Genomic DNA, 18,959 nt, shown 5'->3' on the forward strand with positions numbered 1-18,959 from the left:
ATCTCAGATTCTGAATAAACTGATAAGGCCTGATCTTCAGGTTTTGGGCTTTAAGTTCCCCAACTGATTCTAATGTGCATATCAGGTTGGAATTTAAACAAAGGAAGCTCTGGTCCAGTCATGGGATCCCACTTTTATAAGACTAGAACATAATCATTTTCGATAAAAGCTCAAATCTGATCTATGCCCATGTTACAGCCCAAGGAACACATCAGGCCAGACAATTTTTACTTAGAATCAAAGAATATAAATTATTTTCATTTCATGTTAATTTAACCAATATTCCTGAAATACATTTTTTATCAAGGGGAATTAATCCAAATGCACTCACTGATCAAGATAATCATAATGGTCATAAAAACCAGATAGCAGGAAATGTGTCAATTAAACTGGCTTTTTTTTTTCTTTTTTACATCTGTTGGCCCAAGAAAATCACTACAATAAGCTAATGAGGATAGGGATTTCTGTCTCCTGTGCATAGAATAAGGCCTAGCACAGCGTCAATAAATGTTTGTTGAAAGGATGAAGAAAAAAAGTCCTGTGAAGCAAAACTATAATGTATAGAAAACAATCCACTATTCCAATGCAGCCTCTGTATTTTAAGTTATCCTGCATGCTTCCAAAAAATGAAATGAAGTAGCTTAGAATAAAAGTATTTGCCAGGCATGGTGGCTCATGCCTGTAATCCCAGCACTCTGGGAGGCCAAGGTGGGTAGATCACGAGGTCTGCCCAGCCAACATGGTGAAACCCCGTCTCTACTAAAAATACAAAACTTAGTCAGGCATAGTGATGCACACTTGTAATCCCAGCTACTCAGGAGGCTGAGACAGGAGAATTGCTTGAACCCAGGAGGTAGAGGTTGCACTGAGCTGTGATCGCACCACTGCACTCCAACCTAGGCAACTCCGTCTCAAAATAATAATAATAACAACAACAATAACAACAGTAATAATAAATTTTAGAAAGTATTAAAGCTTTTTTAATTTATATTTTATTTTTTTAAGACAGGGTTTCACTTTGTCTCCAAGGCTGGAGTGCAATGGTGTGATCTTGACTCACTGCAACCTCTGCCTCCTGGGTTCAAGTGATTTTCCTGCCTCAGCCTCCTGAATGGCTGGGATTACAGGCACCCACCACCATACCTAGCTAATTTTTTGTATTTTTAGTAGAGATGGAGTTTCACCATGTTGGCCAGGCTGGTGCTGAACTCCTGATCTCAGGTGCTCTGCCTGCCTCGGCCTCCCAAAGTTCTGGGATTACAGGTGTGAGCCACCATGCCCAGACTAAAGCTTTATAATTATTCAACCACTGACAGAAAAAAAGAGTAAGGTAGAATAATTAATTTGGGACAGCTATCTTATATTAAAATTGCTATTTTTCTGTGTGAACTGTATAAACTTGTAATGACAAACTATATTGAAAATATTTTTATTCAATGTTATAATGACAAAAATTTTTTTAGGTTGCAAATTTTTTTTTTTTTTTTGAGATAGAGTCTCACTCACCCAGGCTGGAATGCAGTGGCACGATCTCGGCTCACTGCAACTTTTGCCTCCAGGGTTCAGGGTTCAAGCAGTTCTCATGCCTCAGCCTCCTGAGTTGCTAAGATTTCAGGTATATGCTGCTGTACCTGGCTAACGTTCTGTATTTATTTAGTAGAGGTAGGGTTTCACTATGTTGGCCAGATTGGTCTCGAACTCCTGGCCTCAAGTGATCCACCTACCTTGGCCTCCCAAAGTGCTGGGATTATAGGTGTGAGCTACCATACCAGGTCTACATTGCTAATTTTTAAAAATTTTCTGAGATGGCATCTCTCACTACATTGCCTATGCTGGGCTGAGCAATGTAATAAGAGACCCCATCTCAAAAAAATTTTTTCATCTCAAACTCCTGAGCTAAAGTGATCCTCTCAACTCAGCCTCCCAAGTAGCTGGGACTAAAGGCATGTGCTACCATGGCTGCTATTTTTTATAAATATCTGTAATATTTAATCATGTTGACATTATTTCCCTACTAATTCCTATAGTGTTGAACATTTATAGTTTGTTCCTGGTTACAGAACAAACTACTTGTTCTACTTGCAGAAATAGTACTACAAAATATACCTTCATGAATATTGTCTTGTTTAATATAATTTCATCCATTATTTATGGTTTTCAGTATACAGTATCAAACTGCTTTCTTAAGATTGTATCCTTATGCTTTCCATTAATCCTGTAGAGTGTATCAGCTCTATAGCACTCTCATTCTGCAGTGAGTGCTGGAGTTTGTTTTACTAATTTAATAATTTTTCTTCACTTCTGTTAAAGAAAACTTTCATTGTAGAAAATATAGAAAAAAAGGCCGGGCGCGGTGGCTCACGCCTATAATCCCAGCACTTTGGGAGGCTGAGACGGGTGGATCACGAGGTCAAGAGATCGAGACCATCCTGGTCAACATGGTGAAACCCCGTCTCTACTAAAAAAAATACAAAAATTAGCTGGGCATGGTGGCACACGCCTGTAGTCCCAGCTACCCGGGAGGCTGAGGCAGGAGAATTGCTTGAACCCAGGAGACGGAGGTTGCGGTGAGCCGAGATCGCGCCATTGCACTCCAGCCTGGGTAACAAGAGCGAAACTCCGTCTCAAAAAAAAGAAAATATAGAAAAAAAGCATAAAGAAAGAAAATATAAATGAACTTTAATCTCACTATTCAGAGATAACCTTATTAAAACTGGGCCACCTTCATTTTTTGTCCTCACTAAAAATTAAGAGTGACCAACTTACCATCTTCATACTGCTTTTTCCGAGTTGTATTTTTATCAAGTGATCCATCTAGAAAGCCTTTTCCAATCTCAGACCAAATCTGAAAATAGGTAAATACACATATCTATTATCTAATAGGTAGTATTTTTTAAGTAATACAGAGCAATGTAACCGAATAACTTAGGAACTTTTTTTTTTTGAGTCAGAGTTCTGGCTTTGTCACCCAGGCTGCAGTGCTAGAGTGCAATGGCACAATCAAAGCTCACTGAAACCTCCACCTCTCAAGCTCAAACCATCCTCCCACCTCAGCCTTCCAAGCAGCTGGGACTACAGATGTGTGCCACCATGGCCAGCTAATTTTTCTGTTTTTTTTTTTTTTTTTTTTTTTTGTAGCAATGGGTTTCACCATGTTTCCCAGACTGGTCTTGAACACCTGAGCTCAAGTGATCCTCCCATCTCAGTCCCTCAAAGTGTTGGGATTATAGGTGTGAGCCACCCACCTGGCAGGAAAACTTTTTTCACCCACAAATCTGATAATTAAACTCTCCTTTTCAACTGGCTGCACAATCTTTTACTCCATAGTCTCAGAGGAGAAGGTACAAATATATTTTAATGATTTCGGTCAAGGCACTTTCAAACTAATAAGAAGTGGAAAGTGAAAAATTTCTTTTCTCTAAAAGGAGTAGGGATAAGAAAAAGGACACAACAGTAAAGTCAGTCCTCATTTTTGTACTATACTGGCACAAGTGTAAAATAAAATTCACAGGTTAATTACAAATTTCTTTCACTTGTAATACTGATAAACATTGGCTGAGGTAAAGAAAAAGGTTGTAAGTCTGAGATTTGGATATAAGCAGAATAGGCTTCCAAATTTTCACAATTAGCCCCTGAACAAACTTTAACCTGATTTTAATTCAAAAGTTCTAAAAGTAGGCTGGGTGTGGTGACTTGTCTGTAATCCCAACAGTTTGGGAGGCTGAGGCGAGCAGATCACGAGGTCAGGAGATCAAGACCATCCTGGCTAACACAGTGAAACCGTCTCTACTAAAAAACAACAACAACAACAACAACAACAACAACAACAACAACAAACCAAAAAATAAGCTGAGCGTGGTGGCGTGCACCTGTAGTTCCAGCTACTCAGGAGGCTGAGGCAAAAGAATAGCTTGAACCCAGGAGGCGGATGTTGCAGTAAGCCGTATCATGCCACTGCACTCCAGCCTGGGGAACAAAGCCAGAGAACTTAGGGAAAGGACACAACACTTATTAATTAATGGCTAAATACTGTATTTGAAAAACAATAAATTTTTTAAAGTCCTCAATGCTTACCTTAAATGCAAATATTTCAGATTAAATATAAAAAAAACTACTAAAACTACTGTAAAAATTAATAGTAGGTCGAGAGGCTCACACCCATAAGTCGCAGCACTTTGGGAGGACAAGGCAGGCAGACTGTATGGACTAAGTAGTTTGAGAACATGGTGAAACTCGTTTTTCTCTAGGAAAAATACAAAGAATTAGCCAGGTGTGGTGGTGAGCATCTGTGGTCCCAGCTAACTCAGGAGGGTTAGGTGGAAGGATAGCTGAGTCTCGGAGGTGGAGGCTGCAGTGAGCTGAGATTGCAGCACTGCAGCCTAAAAAAAAAAAAAAAAAGACAAAGAAAAAGGAAAAAAAGCAAATATTTATATAAAACCCTTCAAGTTTGAAAGGAGTTTCTAAGCATGACAGAGGACAGGGAACAAATTCACAAAGAAAGAGTTAAATTGATTTAGCTACATAAAAACACTAATTGTGATACTGAAAAAATAGCACAAAGCTTTTATTTATTTACTATAAATATATGTAAAAGCAAATGAAAACTGAGACTAAAAATAAAGAGCTATTCTAGATTAGTAAGAAAAAGAAATATATCAATAGAAATACAGGCAAAAGAGCCAGGTGGGCCTAAAATCCTAGCTATTTGGGAAGCTGAGGTCAGAGGACCCCTTGAGCCCAAAAGTTTGAGATCAGTCTGGACAACAGGGTGATACTGTGTCACAAAAAAATAAAATAATGAAGAAACATAGGCAGAGGACGTAAGAAAACATCCCACAAAAGAAACCCAAGTGTTTAATAAAAGTATAAAAATATGATTTTTGGTTTTTTGTTTTTAAAATAGTGTCTGTCTCTGTCTCCAAGGCTGGAGTTCTATGGCGCAATCATGGTTCACTGCAACCTCCAATTCTTAGGCTCAAACAATCCTCTGGCCTCAGCCTCCCAACGAGTAGGGACTACAAGAGTGTGATACCACACCCAGCTAATTTTTGTGAGTTTTCTGGGTAAAGATGGGATTTTGTCATGTTGTCTAGGCTGGCCTCAAACTCCTGGGATCAAGTAATCCTTCTGCCTCAGGCTTCCCAAAGTGCAAACATTATAGGTGTGAACCACTGTACACCCAGCCAAAAAGATGTTTAACTTCATAAGTAATAAGATAATTATACATGTCAGACTGGGCGTGGTGGCTCACGCCTGTAATCCCAGCACTTTGGGAGACTGAGGCGGATGGATAACTTGAGGTCAGGAGTTCAAGATCAGCCTGGCCAACATGGTGAAATCCCATCCCTAGTAAAAATACAAAAATTAGCTGGGCGTGGTGGCAGGTGCCTGTAATCCCAGCTACTGGGGAGGCTGAGGCAGCAAAATTGCTTGAACCCAGGAAGCAGAGGTTGCAGTGAGCCAAGATTGCACCAATGTACTCCAGCCAGGGCGATAAGAGCGAAACTGTCTCAAAAAAAAAAAAAAAAACACACAAAACAAAACAAAAAAACTGGCTAGGTGCAGTGGCTCAAACCTGTAATCCCAGCACTTTGGGAGGCTGAAGTGAGTGGATCTCCTGAGGTCAGGAGTTCGAGACCAGCCTGGCCAAGACAGTGAAACCCCATCTCTACTAAAAATAACAAAATTAGCCGGGTATGGTGGCCCCATGCCTGTAATCCCAATTACTCAGGAGGGCAAGGCAGGAGAATCGCTTGAACCTGGGAGGCAGAGGTTGCAGTGAGCTGAAATTACAACATTGTACTCCAGCCTGGGCGGCAGAGTGAGACTCTGAAAAACAACAACAAACAGCTATTTATTTCAATCACAAAATGTCACTTTTGGCTTATTGGATAGGCAAATTTTTTTTTTTTTTTTTTGAGAGAGCGTCTCACTCTATCACTCAGGCTGGAGCACAGTGGTGTGATCCTCCCAGGCTCAAATGATCCTCCTGCCTCAGTCTCCCAAGTAGGTAGGACTACAGGCATGTATGCCACCACATTTGAACAATTAAAAAAATTTTTTTTTGTATAGGCCAGGTGTGGTGACTCATGCCTGTAATCCCAGCACTTTGGGGGGCCAAGGCGGGCGGATCACAAGGTCAGGAGATCGAGACCATCCTGGGTCAACATGGTGAAATGCTGTCTCTAGTAAAATTAAAAAAAAAAAAAATTACCCAGGTGTGGTGGTGTGTGCCTGTAGTCCCAGGTACCCAGGAGGCTGAGGCAGGGGAATTGCTTGAACCCAGGTGGCAGAGGATGCTGTGAGCTATTATCATGACACTGCACTACACAGCCTGGGTGACAGAGCAAGACTTCATTTCAAAAAAATTTTTTTTTTTTTTTGTAGAGATAAAGGTCTCACTGTGTTGCCCAGGTGGGTCTTGAACTTCTGGGCTCAAGTAATCCTCCTGCCTTCGCTTCCCAAAGTGCTGGAATTACAGGCATAAGCCACTGTACCTGGCCTAGAAAGACAAATATTTAAGGACCAACAATTCTAAATGTTGCGAAAAGTACAGGGTAAGAGCACACTAATATTGGTGGAAAAATACTTGGGACAATGTTTCTGGGAGGCAGTTAGGAAATACAACATGCAACTGAAGGCAAGATGTATGTTTTTTCACATTTTAACACCTGTGAAATCAGTATGCATCTTATAAGTGATGACATCTTCCAACTGTTTTTATCCAAGTGGCAGTCATGATGCAGTTGTCATTGGCTCTGAATTTACAAATTGGTTATTATTCTTGGTGGAATAACTGGACAATGGCAATCCCTTGGCATTTCAGACATTAAAAGATCATTTCGGGGGTGGGCAGGATGATGATAAGAAATCACTTAATGTGTACAATGTACATTATTTGGGTGATGGACACACTAAAAGCCCTGACTTCACCGCTACACAATCTATGCATGTAATAAAATTATACATATAACCCATAAATTTATACAAATAAAAAAAATCCTTGACAGCCCACTCTGGTGGCAAGGCTGTGGATATTGAAAGAAAGAAAGAATCATTTGAGGAAGAGTAAGTCCTGTTTATAGTCTGAAAAGTTTCCTTTGACAACTTTTAGTAATATTAAGAAAATATCAAATTCTTGCCAAAAATATATATTTTGAATCTACTCATGAAATATCAGACAAACTCACTGAAGGATAGTCTATAAAATAACTGTCCTGTACTATCCAAAAATGTAAAGGTCTATAAATGAAGAAAAGCTGAGGAACTGTTCCAGATTAAAGAGGTCTGATCTCTAAAAGTACTGAGTGATAATGAGTTGGGTCCTGGAATTGTAAGGGATGAGGCTGCGAATCCACAAGATAATTATTGATTTAACCAAAGAAATTTGATAACTCTGTTGTCACTACATAAGAGAATATCCTTGCTTATAGGAAAACATCACCTGAAATATTTAGGGCCAAGCAGGCAAAATGTTCAGTTTACTCTCCAATGATTTGAGGAAAGGGGGAGGAATGGATATAGATATAGATAGACAGAAAATGAATGACAAAAGCATGTGCAGCAAAATGTAAACAACTGCTGAACCTGGGTAAAGGATATAAGAGAGGGAGGGAGTTCTTTGTATTAACTGTAACTTTTCTGTAAGTTTGAAATTATTTATATTTTGAGGTTATAAGAAAGGAAAGAAAAAAAACACCAGCATAAAAATATGCAGGATAGATATCAGCAACAGGAAGAAAATCATGGAAACAATAGTGAGATCTCTTTTTTTTTTTTGAGACAAGAGTCTCACTCCATCACCCAGGCTGAAGCACAGTAGGGTAGTCTTGGCTCACTATAACCTCTGCCTCCCGGGTGCAAGCAATTCTCATGCCTCAGCCTGCCAAGCAGCTTGAATTACAGGCACAAGCCATCATGCCTGGCTAGTTTTTGTATTTTTTATAGAGATGGGGTTTTGCAGTGTTGGCTAGGCTGGTCTCGATCTCCTGACCTCAAGTGGTCTGCCCACCTCGGCCTCCCAAAGTACTGGGACTACAGGCATGAGCCACTATACCCAGCCAAGCCTTGTTCTTAATAGGCAACAATCTGCATTATTAAACTACCCAGTATGATGAAGAATTACTATTTTTTTTTAGAGACAGGGACTCACTGTCTTCAACGCTGGAGTGCAGTGCTACAATCATAGCTCACTGTAGCCTTGAACTCCTGAGTTCAAGTAATCCTCCTGCCTTAGCTTCAGTAACTGGGACAACAGGCATATGCTACCACACCTGGTTAATGATAAAAGAATAATTTATTTAATTTTATTTATTTATTTATTTATTTATTTATTTATTTATTTATTGTTTTGAGACGGAGTCTCACTCGTGTCTCCCAGGCTCACTGCAACCTCTGTCTTCCAGGTTCAAGCAATTCTCCTACCTCAGCCTCCCAAGTAGCTGGGACTACACGCATGTGACATCATGCCTGGCTAATTTTTTTTGTATTTTTAGTAGAGATGGGGTTTCACCATGTTGGTCAGGCTGGTCTGAACTCCTGACCTCGGATGATCTGCCACCTCTGCCTCCCAAAGTGTTGGAATTACAGGCATGAGGCACCACACCTGGTCTATTTTGTTTTATTTATTTGTTTTTTAGACAGACTCTCACTCTGTCACCCAGGCTGAAGTGTAGTGGCGTGATCTTGGCTTACTGTGACCTCCGCCTCCCAGTTTCAAGCGATTCTCGTGCCTCAGCCTCCCGAGTAGCTGGGATTACAGGCACCCACTACCACACCTGGCTGATTTTTGTGTTTTTAGTAGAGACAGGGTTTCACTGTGTTGGGCAGGCTGGTTTCAAAATCCTGACCTCAGCCTCCCAAAGTGCTGGGATTACAGGTATGAGCCACTGCACCCAGCCTGAAAGAATAATTTTTTTTTTTAAGACGGAGTTTCGCTCTTGTTACCCAGGCTGGAGTGCAATGGCACAATCTCGGCTCACCGCAACCTCCGCCTCCTGGGTTCAGGCAATTCTCCTGCCTCAGCCTCCTGAGTAGCTGGGATTACAGGCACGTGCCACCATGCCCAGCTAATATTTTGTATTTTTAGTAGAGACGGGGTTTCACCATGTTGACCAGGATGGTCTCGATCTCTCGACCTCGTGATCCACCCACCTCAGCCTCCTAAAGTGGTGGGATTACAAGCTTGAGCCACCGCGCCTGGCCAAGAATAATTTTAAATTTGGCTCCAGACTTACTGTGCCATGATTCTTCTGGAAGCGAACAATTTCCTGATCATCTTCAAATGTACTACCCAATACTATCTGTGTAACAGACTTCATAGCAAAACCAAGCATATGCTGGCTGAGGGGCACGTGCTGGGACTCTGGGTAGGAGAGCCATTTATCTAATAACTCTTCTGAAAGCTGAAAGAGAACAGAAAAGTACAATGATTACTATTTCTTCTTTCTAAATCTCTGAAAATGTTACTAAGTTGATTCATTTAATAGCAAACACAGTTAAACTCTGTAACTAAAGTGCACATTCAGGTTGCATTTGTCGGCCTAACACTAGCTCCATCTATAATTGTACGTATCCTCAATGTCTCAGGTTCAGTTTCTAACAAACGGCTTATATGTAAAACAAAGCAGAACCACTATTAAAACAATAAAAAACAGAAAATATAAATTAAAACTCAAAGATAGTAAAACCTTAAACCCAATGGAAATTAAAAGATCAAAATCTTAGTATCTAATTAAAAATAACGAAAAGTCTGCCACAGAAATGCCTGTGACATAGTAATCAATAAATATATGAATATATATAAAAGTCCTAAACATACTTTAGTGACAGAAACCTCTCAGAGTCTCTTTGTTATTCCTTCCTTCACCAAATATTTATTAAATACCTATGGAATAAAAACAGAGTCGAGTGAAAAGATTACAAGCACTAGGCCAGGTGCAGTGGTTCATACCTGTAATCCTAGCACTTTGGGAGGCCAATGTGGGTGGATTACTTGAGGTCAGGAATTTGAGACCAGCCTGGTCAACTACTAAAAATACAAAAATTAGCTGGGTGTGGCAGTACATGCCTGTAATCCCAGCTACTCAGGAGGCTGATGCAGGAGAATCACTTGAATCCAGGAGGAAGAGGCTACAGTAAGCCAAGACCATGCTACTGCACTCAAACCTGGGTGACACAGTGAGACTCCGTCTCAAAAAAACAACAAAAAAGTTTTTTTGTAGATGCAATTAAATTAAGGATCTCCAATGAGATCATCCTGGATTTAAGGTAGAATCGACCCTTATCTTTATATAAAATGAAAGCAGAGGGAAAATTTAAGACATAATAGATACACACATGAAGTAAAGAGCTATGAAAGAAAGACATAGAGGCCGGGCTCAGTGGCTCACGCCTGTAATCCCAGCACTTTGGGAGGCCGAGGTGGGTGGATCAAGAGGTCAGGAGTTCAAGACCACTCTGGCCAACAGAGTCTCAACTAAATATATAAAAATTAGCCAGGTGTGGTGGTTTGCGTCTGTAATACCAGCTACTCGGGAGGCTGAGGCAAGATAATTGAATGAACCCAAAAGGCAGAGGTTGCAGTGAGCCAAGATTGCGCCACTGCATGCCAGCCCAGGTGGCAGTGAGAGACTGTCTCAAAAAATAAATAAATTAAAAAAACCAAAAAAAAATGGAAAAAGATAAAATATTAAATACTAACTACAAGAAAGCTAGTAGAGTTAATAACAGGAAAAATAAACTTTAAGGCAAGAAGTATTACTAGAGATAAAGAGGGATATTTCATAATGACAAAGTAGTCAGTACCAGGAATATATAAGACTAAGTTGGGAAACACTCAATTTCCTAACTTTCAAACACATAAACCAAAAATTGACAGATGCTGGACATAGTTGCTCATATCTCTAATCTTAAAGCTTTAGAAGGCCAGAGTGGAGGACTGTTTGAGTCTAGGACTTTGAGACAAATCCAGGTAACACAGCGGTACTTCAACTCTACAAAAAAAATTTAAAATTAGCTGGGCATGATAGAGCACACCTGTAGTACCAGCTACTTGGGAGGTTTGCTTGAAACCAGGTATGCAAGGCTGCAGTGATCCATGATCACACTACTGCATTCCAGCCTAGGTGACAGAGTAAGACCTGTCTCTAAAACAAAAACACAACACCCACCCACCCACACATACACAAACGTGACAGAGCTCAATAGCACTAAAATAAAAAATACAAAAATCCACAATTACAGAGAGAGAAAACTCCTCTCAGCAGCCAAAACAAACAAGGAAAGCTGAAAGAAAGCTAGTGGAGTTAATATCAGGAAAAATAAACTTTAAGGCATGAAGGATTATTAGAGATAAAGAGGGATATTTCATCATGGCAAAGTAGTCAGTACCAGGAATATATAATAAGACTAAGCTGGGAAACATTCAGTTTCCTAAATTCCAAAGATATGAACTAAAAACTGACAGAGGCTGGACACAGTGGCTCATGCCTGTAATGCCAGAGCTTTAGGAGGCCAAAATTTGGAACAAGGAGGGACTATGAGGGACACAGGGACATAGAACAAGTCTCAAAAACATTTCAAAGGATTGAAATCATTGAAGGTATGTTCTCTGCCGTTAGTGCAATTAAGCTAGAAATCAATACAAAATAGGTAACTAGAAAAATTTTACCTTTCTGGAATTTAATCACTATACTTGTATATAATTCTTGGGCTAAAGAAGAAACCACAATGGAAATTAGAAACTATTTTGAACCAAATGATAATGGAAATATAGCACATAAAAACTTGTATACAATAGGAATATAGAGGGAAATGTATAGATTTATATTCATATATTGGTAAGGAAAGGGCTGTTTATTAATGATGTAAACATCCATCTCAAGAAACTAGAAAAATAGCAAATTAAAACCAATGAAAGTTGAAGGAAGGAAATAAACATAAGAGCATAAACAAAATTAGAAAACAAACAATATATAAAGAAAACAGTTGGTTCATGTAAAAAAAACTAATAAAATTCAAAGACAATGTATTACAAACGTATTGCCCCTGACCTATAAATTCATTCTTTTTGCCTTGCTGTTAAAATAGACTTGCAGGTCTGGTATGGTGGTATACATCTAAAATCCCAACACTTTGCGAGGCTGAGGCAGGAGGATCACTTGAGACCAGAAGTTTGAGACCAGAATGAACAACATACTGAGACCACCATCTCTAATTAAAACAAATAATAATAATATAAAAATCAATTTGGGTCCTTTACATATTTTTCCTATGCTGTCTGGCATGATGTTAAGCTTTCCCAATATAAGGTGCTAGAGAGACATTTGTAAGAAGAGTTTTGCCTCCTGGTTCCCCTGTGCTCGTCATAGAGCAGGCCACTGTGATGTCTGAAGCTTTCCAGTGTCAGGGTCCTGCAGGGCACTGAAAGGCAGTCAGCAGCTTCCTCCATCAGCCCTCCCCTTGGTTGCTTTTTGTAGGAGATGTCCTCCAACCCCTGCAGCACCTGTGGCAGCATGGAGTGAGAGCAGCTTGCCTTGCCAACTCCCCCAAAAAGTTGTGCCTCAGGTGAGACACCTCTCCATGAAGAGATTTCCCCTCCACCTTAGAGGGCAGTATATTAGGGGATAAATTTCCAACCAGGTCCAAACGGCAGATTTCCAGGAAGTTTTGCTAATGTGGCACCACAGCAACCTCTCTGCCATTCATAGCAGCTGTGGCTCCTCCAATAAGCCTGAATCTGAGTCCTGTGGAAGAGGGATCTCTTTTTTTGTTTGTTTGTTTGTTTGTTTTTTTGAGGCGGTGTTTCACTCTTGTTACCCAGGCTGGAGTGCAATGGCGCGTCTCGGCTCACCACAACCTCCGCCTCCTGGGTTCAGGCAATTCTCCTGCCTCAGCCTCCTGAGTAGCTTGGATTACAGGCACGCGCCACCATGCCCAGCTAATTTTTTGTATTTTTAGTAGAGACGGGGTTTCACCATGTTGACCAGGATGGTCTCGATCTCTTGACCTCGTGATCCACCCGCCTCGGCCTCCCAAAGTGCTGGGATTACAGGCTTGAGCCACCACGCCCGGCCCAAAGAGGGATCTCTTGATTGCCCTTTGTCTCAGCCCTGGGATTTGTGACTGTTACTTGTATCTGCTATTTTTTTTTCTTTTTAAGACAAAGCAGCCCAGAAACTACAGGATGCAGTATTCGGTGATGATGCTACTGCACTCCAGCCCACACTGGAGTGATGACTGCACACTACATCCTGTAGCTCCTGGGCTCAAGGGATCCTCCCATCCTCCTGCCTTGCCTCCTGAGTAGCTGGAACTATGGGCATGCACTACCACACCCAGCTAATACATTTTTAAAAAATTTTTGTTTGTAGAGACAGGGTCTTGCCATTTTGCCCAGGATGGTCTTAAATTCCTGAACTCAAGCAATCCTCCCACCTCAGCCTCTCTAAGTGCTGGGATTATAAGCTAAGTAACTGTGCCCAGCTGTAGTTCTATATTCTTTAGAGTTCATTTTAGAGTAGTCCCTATTATAGTTCTTTATTTTTAAATTATTTATTAATTATTATTATTTTTTGAGATGGAGTCTAGCTCTGTCGCCCAGGTTGGAGTGCAGTGGCGCAATCTTGGCTCACTGCAACCTCTGCCTCAAACTCCTAACCTCAGGTGAATTGCCTGGCTCAGCCTTCCAAAGTGCTGGGATTATAGGTGTGAGCCACTGCACCTGGCCCCTTCCAGTTTCTGAATCTTCAGTATGTATTTTTTTGACATGGAGTTTCACTCTTGTTGCCCAAACTGGAGTGCAATGGCATGATCACCACTAAGTGCAACCTCCGCCTCCCAGGTTCAAGCAATTTTCCTGCTTCAGCCTCCTGAGTAGCTGGCATTACATGCACGTGCTACCAAGCCCAGCTAATTTTTTATATTTTTAGCAGAAACGGGGTTTCACCATGTTAGCCAGGCTGTTTTCGAACTCTCGACCTCAGGTGATCTGCCCGCCTTGGCCTCCCAAAGTGCAGGGATTACAGGCGTGAGGCACCACGCCCAGCCGATCTTCACTATATTGAATGGGAATTCTAATGAGCTTCATTTGATAGTTCAGTATTACATATTAACTTAATATTGGTAAAAATGTCCAAATACAGGATAAATGCTTTCCTTTCCTAATGGACTTCTTTTAAGAACAGCTCTTCAAATGTTGTCTTGTGTGATATATGTACATTTACCTGAAATAACTATCTAGTTGTTGAATAACAGTAATGTTATCTATGCTGGAGTATTCTATCAGCTACATTTTTATGATATATAAATCATATGTATATGATGTATAAACTGACTCAACAAATATATGCTACTAATCTTATCTTGCATCCTAAATAACAGTATGATCATTTATAGATGTCTTCAGAATGTCCACATTAAAACGCCACAGTAATTTCAATAATATAAAATTGTAATTATAGAAAAATAAAGCTCAAGATAAAATTATACCTGGAGGCAGGCTTACAATTCAACAGATAAGATTATGGAGCATATATATATATATATATATATATGTGTGTGTGTGTGTGTGTGTGTGTGTATATATATATATAACTGTTGTTTAGAAAAAATACAAACTTTCTTTTTGAAAAGAACTCAGACTTTTGAAAAAAGTCATTAAGTAATTATTCCATAATTATTTTGAAATTATTAGAATCATAGGGAAGCAAGTGATTTTAATTCCACCTTGTATTAGGATATTATTAACTTCAATATTAAAGAAGATTTTTAAAAATTAGTCAAGCAAAAGCAAGAGATATCCCAGAGGAGCAGAACCAAGCTAGAGAGGCAAGATAGCCTTGTGGTTAAATATATAAACTCTGGACTCAGACTGACTGGAATCATTTCCTAATCCTACTACTTATTTACTAGCTGTATGACCTTGGACAAGCTACTTAACCACTCCATGCTTCATTTTCTTCATCTGTAAAAAGGGGTAAATTTGTAATACCTACCTATAAAGTTATTGTGAAGATTAAATGAGTTAATGTAAGTTATTAAACCAGTTAACTCAGTAATTTTGGCTATTAATATTCTTACTAAACTGTCAAGCAGATTCTGGACAACAGTCATAACTTCTACAATCCAGAAATATCTGTTTAAGCAGAATTTAGCCCGAAAGTCAAAGGAATATTATGGGACTGAGGCACACAGAAGAGAGAAGTTACACTCACAGAATTAAAGTGTAGGTTTACACACATTCCTGAAGCAAAGATGCCCAGGGCAGGAAGAAGTCAAACTCATGAGGTTAAGAGGATAAGAGCCCATTAGAGGATTTAGTAACAACAGGAACTCGGATCTGGACCAAAAAAAAAAAAAAAAAAAAAAAAAAAAAAAAGCCAAAATGTTTATCATGGCAATATGAAGCATATACTCATTTTAAGGCGATAACTCCGGGAAACAGCATTGTTTTACCTGGTCATAAAGAAACCATTGGTAATAAGAAGGAGGATGCTCCAAGAATAGCACTCTTTAAATGCTCTTACTTGTCAATCATTTAATAGTGATTTCTGACTGTACTAGACTATTCTTACATTGCTATAAACAAATACCTGGGACTTGGTTATTAATTGACTGATTGAGACCGAATCTCACACTGTCGCCTAGGTTGGAGTGCAGTGGTGGAATCTCAGCTCTCTGCAACTTCTGCCTCCCGGGTTCAAGCAATTCTTCTGCCTCAGCCTCCTTAGTAGCTGGGACTACAGGCACGTACCACCACGCCCAGCTAATTTTTGTATTTTTAGTAGAGACAGGATTTCACCATATTGGCCTGGTTGGTCTTTAACTCCTGATCTCATGATCAGCCCACCTTGGCCTCCCAAAGTGCTGGGATTGTAAGCATGAGCCACCATGCCCAGCTGAGACTGGATAATTTATAAAGAAAGCATGGTGCCAGGTATCTACCTGGCTTCTGATAAGGCCTCAGGAATGTTATAATCATGGCAGAAGGCAAGAGGGAGGTAGCAGATCACATGGCAAAAGCAGAAGCAAGAGAGAAGGGGGATGTACCACACACTTTCAAACACTATCTCACAAGACTTCACTCACTATCATAAGAACAGCACCAAGCCATGAGGACTCCACTCCTATGATCCAATCACCTTCTACCAAGCCCCACCCCCAACACTGGGGATTATAGTTCGATCTGAGATTTGGGCAGGGACAAATATTCAAACTATATCACTGACTAATGCCTAAATTAAGTACCTGGCTTCTACTATGGGGTTGACAACATAAACCTAAAGTAAATTTCTCACCTAAGGACACAGTCTATGAACTAAAACTTAAAAACCACCTCAGGCCGGGCACGGTGGCTCAAGCCTGTAATCCCAGCACTTTGGGAGGCCGAGACGGGTGGATCACGAGGTCAAGAGATCGAGACCATCCTGGTCAACATGGTGAAACCCCGTCTCTAAAAATACAAAAATTTAGCTGGGCATGGTGGCGTGTGCCTGTAATCCCAGCTACTCAGGAGGCTGAGGCAGGAGAATTGCCTGAACCCAGGAGGCGGAGGTTGCGGTGAGCCGAGATCGCGCCATTGCACTCCAGCCTGGGTAACAAGAGCGAAACTCCGTCTCAAAAAAAAAAAAAAAAACAAAAAAAAAACCCACCTCAATTTGCCTCTGAATGGGTAGGAGGATAAAACAATGGAATATGGAACAAGAGAAAAGATTGAAAGTTTGGAAAACAGAGCCTGTGATAAAAAGATTAAAGAAGTTAGAATTAGTTTGAAGCACAGAAGACAAAATAATTAAGGCTTTTAACAATAATATTACTGAAAAGAAAAAGGTACTTTTATCATGACTGAAAGCAAAGCAAAGAGAATTGGGCAAAATTCCTGGAGATATACAATTAAATACAAAAATATTTCTCACTGACAAATGTTAGGTATTTAAGTAGAACAGGAAGATTCTGACTGGTGAGTGCTTAAATAGAGGCAACATAACTACCTCCAGGGAGGACAATGAGAGGTAACAGGAACAGCTACGGCAGACAAAAAGCAGGCAACCTGAGAGGTTCAGAGAACATGATGTGCGTACCACCAGTATAGAACCTTGAGATACAAAACAGGAATGGTAACAATGAGAGAATGGGAATTTGGGTACACAAGCCTCCTGATAGCCCTGTGAGTCATTGGCTATCAGTTACAGATGGAAGCTGGAAAAGGCAGAAACTAATCAGCAGCAACCACAGGTAAAGAAAGGTCTTAATCAGTTGGTTTTTAGAAGCAGAAGTGTGCAGAGCAGAACCAATATATTAATTAATGCTTACAATGAACTGAGAAAGTCAGTCTCAAGTCTTAAATAGAAAGCATTTGTTTCAGCTAGAACTTCCATATGGGAAAAATGGCATTCAACATTTACCATCTATATATATATTTTTAAATGGGGTCCTGCTACATTGCCCAGGCAGGAGTGCAGTGACTATTTACAGGCACAGTTATCACTCACTATACCCTTGAACTCCTGGGCTGATGCAATCCTTCCACCTAGCTTCCTGAGTAGTTGGGACTACAGGCATGTGCCACTATGCCCGGCTTCCAAATGTAATTTTTAAAAGTGGATACTGTAAAGGCCTGTGAGACACAGTGGCTCACACCTGTAATCACAGTGCTTCAGGAGTCTGAGGCAGGAGGATCATCTGAGACCAGGATTTTAAGAGTAGCCTAGGAAACATAGTGCAACCGCATGTCTACATAAAAACACAAAAATTAGCTGGGCATGGTTGTGTGTGCCTGTGGTCCTAGCTACTCAGGAGGCTGAGGCAGAAGGATCCCTTCAGATCAGGTATTTGATGCTGCAGTGAGCTATACTCGTGCCGCTGCAGTGAGCTATACTCGTGCCACTGCACTTGAGCCTGGGTAACAGTGCAAGACCTTGACTCAAAAAAAAAAAAAAAAAAAAAAAAAAAGGATACGCAATTTACCCTGATGTGATTATTATGCATTGTATGCCTATATCGAAATATCTCATGTGTCCCACAAATATATACATCTACTAAGTAACCACAGATATTTTTTGAGACAAGAGTCTCACATTGTCGCCCAGGCTGGTGTGCAGAAGCAGGATCTCAACTCGCTGCAACCTCCGCCTCCCACATTCAAGCTATTCTCCTGCCTCAGCCTTCCATGTAGCTAGGATTACAGGTGCCACACCTAACTAATTTTTTGTATTTTTAGTAGAGACGTGGTTTTATTACTCTGTTGGCCAGGCTGGTCTTCAACTCCCGACCTCAAGATCTACCCGCCTCAGCCTCCCAGTGTTGGGATTACAGGCATGAGCCACCGCACCCAGCAAAAAAAAATTTTTTTAATGGATATTTGTAAAGTTAATAAGGCATACTCGTAAGAAGCTACCAGGTATTTAAATATGAAAATGCTTACAACGTGTAGTCAGAATATTTTCATAAAGAATGAACAAAGTTATAGAAGAGGGAAAGGAAAATAAACCCAAACTGACCAAATGTATTTATTTATTTATTTTTTTTTTGAGACAGGATCTTACTCTGCTACCCAGGCTGGAATGCAGTGGTGCAAACTTGGCTCACTACAACCCCCGCCTCCCAGGCTCAATCAGTACTCCCACCTCACACTCCCGAGTAGCTGGGACCACAGGCATATACCACCTTGCCCGGCTAATTTTTGTCTTTTTTTTTTTTTTTGTAGAGACAGGGTCTCATCATGGGAGGCTGAAGTGGGTAGACTGCTTGAGCCCAGGAGTTTGAGACCAGTCTGGGTGACATGGTAAGACCCCATCTCTATGTGAAACATTTTTAAAATAAAAAAAGAACAAAATTGGGTTGGCATGGTGGCTCATGCCTGTAATCCCAGAACTTTGGGAGGCCGAGGCAGGCGGATCCCGAGGTCAGGAGATCAAGATCATCCAGGCCAACATAATGAAACCCTGTATCTACTAAAA

General features: G+C 40.5%; 1 protein-coding gene across 6 annotated transcripts in view; it reads right to left on the reverse strand.

Moving 5' to 3' along the window:
• CYP20A1 (cytochrome P450 family 20 subfamily A member 1) overlaps window positions 1-18,959 on the reverse strand; it is an 85,689-nt gene that overhangs the window by 51,223 nt on the left and 15,507 nt on the right. For 5 of the 6 annotated variants that reach the window (XR_012517641.1, XM_074399220.1, XM_074399221.1 and 2 more), the window contains exons 5-6: window positions 9,237-9,404; window positions 2,767-2,845 (exon numbers count right to left, since the gene is read on the reverse strand). Coding sequence is in view for 5 of the 6 variants with exons in the window: in XM_074399220.1 (XP_074255321.1) it covers window positions 2,767-2,845; window positions 9,237-9,404 (247 nt within the window). In the remaining variant the exon portion in view is untranslated. Of the gene's footprint in view, window positions 1-2,766; window positions 2,846-9,236; window positions 9,405-15,215; window positions 15,341-18,959 lie in introns of all 6 variants that reach the window. The other variant, XM_039470130.2, reaches the window with a different exon arrangement.

Source organism: Saimiri boliviensis, chromosome 5, assembly GCF_048565385.1.
Source record: "Saimiri boliviensis isolate mSaiBol1 chromosome 5, mSaiBol1.pri, whole genome shotgun sequence".
NCBI lineage: Eukaryota > Metazoa > Chordata > Mammalia > Primates > Cebidae > Saimiri > Saimiri boliviensis.